We start from the raw sequence: 4722 nt of genomic DNA, 5'->3' as shown, positions 1-4722 counted from the left end.
TTTTTTTTTTTTTTTTTTTTTTGCCAGTACCATACTGTTTTTATCACAGTATCTTTGTAGTATGATTTCAAGTCAGGGATTGTGATGCCCCCTGCCTCATCTTTGTTGTCCAGAATTGTTTTAGCTATTCTGGGTCTTTTTGAGTTACAAATGCATTTGAGGATTGTTTTCTCTAATTCTGTGAGATATGGTATTGGTTTTATTTATTTATTTATGGTATTGAGGATTGAACTCAGGACCTTGTGCTTGCCAGGCAGACATGGTGCCACTGAGCTAATCCCAATTTTGGAAGTATGGCCATTTTCACTATATTGGTTTCTTCTACCCAAGAACAAGGATTATCTTTCCATTTTCTGATATCCTCTTTGATCTCCTTTTTCAGCATACTGTAGTTTTTCATGTAAAAGTCTTTTACATACTTTGTTAGATTGGCTCCTAGGTGTTTCATTTTTGGATGCTGTTGGAAAGGTGTTGTTCCCCTAATATCTCTCTCAGTGAGTTTGTTATTTGTGTACAGGAATGCTGTTGATTTTTGAGTGTTGACTTTGTATTTAGCTATGCTATTGAAAATTTGGTTATTAAATCTGGAAGTCTTTTGGTGGAGTTTTTGGGGTCATCTAAGTAGAGTATCATGTCATCTGCAAATAATGACAGCTTAACTTCTTCCTCTCCTATCTTTATCATTTTATTTCTTTCTGTTGTGTAATTGCTCTGGCAAAAGTTTTCAGAACTATAGTGAATAAGAGGGGTGACAGTGGAATCCTTGTCTTCTTCCTGATTTTAGAGTGAAAGCTTTCAGTTTTTATCCACTTAGTATGATGTTGGCTGTTGTTTTCTCATAGATGGCTTTTATCAGATTGAGATAAAAACCATCTATTCCAATTTTCTGAGGGTTTTTCTCACGAATGTGTTGGATTTTGTCAAATGCTTTTTCTGCATCTATTGATATGATCGTATTGTTCAGCCTGCAGTACTCCACGTGCCTCCTGCCTCCTGAACTTGGCTCCTTGAGCTCCTGCTGACTTGAACTCAGCTCTGCCTCCTCCTGGTGGAGCTAGCCTGCAGCTGCTCAGAATTCCGAGCTCAGTTGGCCTCTCTGCAAGATGGCTACTGGCCGGTCACCCTCTCCTGGGGGATGTCTGAACCTGAGTAACTCAGTGGCCACTGCAGTCTGCTGAGTCCACTGCTCCATTCCACTAGTGCAATTCTCTGTGGAGGCCTCTGGGGCCTCTAGTAGTTACCTTTCATCTGCAGATTTGGGCTACCCTTTCCACTCAGTAAGTCAGGGCTCAAGGAGCAAGTCCTGCTTGCCGTTTCCTTCTACATTGAAGTCTCTCTCTTCGCTCTTCCCATGGACTTCACCTCTTGCTTCAGATCCTTGCTGGGTCCTTCTTATCCTCACAGTATATTCCAGTGTCTGGACACCCTTGGTGAGGCTCGTTCTCTGCTTTTCACTTAAAATTGATTTTTAATTGTATTTTTGAATCACTGACAGTTTCTCCCATGCTTTAATGGTTTTTGCTATTGTAAATGCAGTTTTCTTTGGTACTGGGGATCGAACTTGGGTTCTTGTGCTTGCGAGGCAGGCGGCAGAACCATCGAGCTGAATCCCTGGCCCAGTTGTGAGAAAAAAAAGTTTCAATAATCTAAAAACAAATTGATTTATAGTTTCTAGTAGTGTTTGCCTTTTCATGGATCGTATGTCTGTCGGACACAGTAAAAAGGTGAATCTACCAGAAGAGCAGGTGAATTAGACCACAGTCTGGCCCACTGCCGAGCTGCGGCTTCGCTTTCCTCACCAAGTCTCGGTCTAGAGCACTGGATGTTGAGAGCTAAGTGTTTGCCTTGAATTAGGAGGCAGGGATAGTGGGAAACATTTATTCACATAAGAAAAAGGTTATGCAGTAAGCTTTAAGCAATGAGCCACTGGCAAGTGTATTTCTAGTATTGATTTCCCTTTAACCATGAGGTCAAATAAATCTTTAGGCTTCTGCAACAGCTTCTCATTTCTCTCTCCACAACATTCCCGAGGAGCTTGGGGGCAAATGAGGCCAGTGCTTCCAATGTTCATTGCTCCTCTTTCTCCTTCCTGTCATTTTCGCCTTCCCTGTCTTGGCCCTGAATCTTCCATTTAACAGGAAGCAGCGCCCTCAGTGATAAAGCAGCAGAGTGGCTGAGCCGGAACTGCACACATCAGCCCAGGAGGTGGGCGGTAGGCACATTGGGGCTGCACTGGTGCCTGCCCTCGGCTTGATGTCTTCTTGTTTGATCATAATTTGACATGCATAACCCCATGTGCCTTGTTATTACAGCATCTTTCAAACAGGGTGCTCTTACGCATGCTTTGCTATTTTTTTTACAACCACTACTACCTGATCTCAGTTTGTTGAATGAGGAGAAAACGAAAAGAAAATAAGAAAGGGAGGGAAACAGTTTTGCATGTAAGACTCCAGCAAACATCTAGAAAAAGTGAGGGACTTTTAAAAGCTGTTCAATATAGCCAGGTATGGAGTGATGCTCACGATCCCAGCACTCAGGAGGCTGAGGCAGGAGAACTGTTGAGAGTTCAAAGCAACCTGAACTACATAGTAAGCTTGTCTCAAAAAAAAAAAAATCCAAAATTAAATATTTTTCTATATAAAATGGCATGAACTTTGAGAGTAATCCAAAGACACTGTCCAGGATGTAATGTAAGCAAGCTCAAACTTGAAATTAAGATCATAATCTCAAAAACATTTTCTGAGTATTGTATTTTTACTTGTCTGTTTCAGCATTTTCTAGCCAAAACTCTTTCCCCGGGTTCTTACCCTCTGTGGGCCAGTGGACCACGCTGGACCGGGGTTCTGCAGTCCCTGCCCTACTGTGGTCACTGAAGGGAGGGGCGGAGCTCTTTTCCGCTCTTCTCCTAGCGGCCACCTGAGCCCAAACAGCCCGTGAGTCAGAAGCCATTTGAAGTAGGCACAAAAAGACAGGTACAAAAAGCTCTGTTATTTTTGATTTTAGGCTGATGCACAGAGAATTTTGCGATGAACACTGCATAAGTCATTGTCGGAGGCTTTTTTGGCTTGGGAACAATGGCCTTTGACATCTTACAGCCGGTGGCCTCTGGCTTCTGGGGTCTGTGGCGTGGCTGAGGAAGAGCCCCAGCACTGAAGTTCATAAACCCTCCCTCCAAGGCTGCGCCCCCACCTCAGTTCATAGGGAGGCAAGGAATTTTAACTCTGATTTCATTCCGCAGCCCAGTACCTGGCTCCCTGTGGAGGTCCCTGTCTTGGAACAAGTCCATTTGAGACAAGTGAGATGCAGATGAAGGTTTCCCTTGCTTCCATGCTGTTTTCAACCTCCCTTTCCTTCTTGGAGTGAACATAAATATCCCTCTTTATTCACAAGCCTGGTGTCTGCAAACTCACCAATAGGAAGTTACAGGCAGGGGAATCTGTTAATAAATCCAGGGAAATCTCACACCAGTTTTCAAGTTCTTTTTGGTGCCACTGGGCAAAGGAAGAGCCAGCTAAAAGGAGCAGATGAAGAAGCTGGAAAAAGAGATGTCTTTCAAGCTATAAGGACTTTGAAGAAGTAGGAATTTAGTGCAACTCCTGATTAGAAACTGGGCAGAAAGATCTCCTTAACAGGTCTGGTCTGGTCTACACTGCGCATTGGTAGCTGGCATAGCGTGAAAACCAAGAGAGAAGGACCAGTGTTAGGCTCCGTTCCGTAGAGGGTTACCCAGTGCAATGTCTCTGTGAAATACAGATTGAGGCAGAAATCCTTACGGTACAAAGGTACAAAGTCTCAGCTTACAGACAACTTTACTTTCTGGGTAGTTTTTAATGGCAAGAAAGCTACATTTTACCCACTTCTAAAAGGTTCACTACTATAAATTGAACACTTTCTAATTCCTCGGGTCAGGATGTTGACTGCAGGATCAGAGGTGTCTGGAGCTCTGAGAAGGTCTCCTGGGTCCCCGCCGGTGTCACAGGCTGCTGTAGATGCGCTTGATGGCCCTGGCTTCCTCCTTGTCCAGGATGCCCTTGGCCACGTAAGCGTCGGCCTGCTGGTTGATGAAATCTCTCATCTTTGAAAGGTCATAATCTGGAAGATATTGTTATTGGAGCATCAAGAGCAGAAACCAGGACCTAAAGCTAAGTGTCTCACGTAAGATCACACGAGTAGCCAAATTACACGCAGACGGGGGTTCTGACTTCCAGAACTTCTGATGTCAGGCTGAGTCCCTACTGATGTGATGAAATGCTTATTTTTTCTAAATTAGGAATCACGTTATTTCATGCTGTTTCAACTGTATGCATGGAACAAAAAGCTAAACCATAAGCTGGGTGTGGCAGCACATGCCTGTGCCACTTGGGAGGCTGAGGCAAGAGGACCACAAGTTCAAGGCCAGCCTGGGGTACACAGAGAGTTTGAGGCCAGACTTTACTACCTGGTAAGAGCCTGTCTCAAAAACAGAAAACAAAATAGCCAAACCGTAACTTCTTTATGACTCCTCTGTCCTACTTCAAATCTATGTAAAAGAAAACATCAAACTACCAACCAAAATAGAGTGCCCAAGTAAGACGATGGCACGTGGCATCTTTCTAAAGACCTGAACACCCCACCCTTCACCTTGATTCTTGAAGGATTAGATACTCAGAATCACAAGGCACCAAAACCCTGCCATCCGCCAGTTTGTGCAGGGGAGAGAGAGGCGGGAAGGAGGAAGCACAG

The 4722-nt window shown here is 44.0% G+C and overlaps 1 protein-coding gene across 1 annotated transcript in view; it reads right to left on the bottom strand.

The window, feature by feature from the left end:
* Nucleotides 1-3802: 3802 nt before the first annotated feature.
* Nucleotides 3803-4722, bottom strand: part of Scg3 (secretogranin III) — a 31175-nt gene continuing 30255 nt past the window's right edge. Inside the window, exon 13 of the mRNA XM_010609098.3 lies at nucleotides 3803-4092. Coding sequence (XP_010607400.1) covers nucleotides 3974-4092 — 119 coding nt within the window. The 3' untranslated portion in view covers nucleotides 3803-3973. The remainder of the gene's footprint in view (nucleotides 4093-4722) is intronic.

Source organism: Fukomys damarensis, unplaced genomic scaffold (genome assembly GCF_012274545.1).
Source record: "Fukomys damarensis isolate Sample0158 unplaced genomic scaffold, DMR_v1.0_HiC HiC_scaffold_17, whole genome shotgun sequence".
In the NCBI taxonomy this organism is placed as follows: domain Eukaryota; kingdom Metazoa; phylum Chordata; class Mammalia; order Rodentia; family Bathyergidae; genus Fukomys; species Fukomys damarensis.
This window is presented reverse-complemented; position numbering and strand designations above follow the sequence as displayed.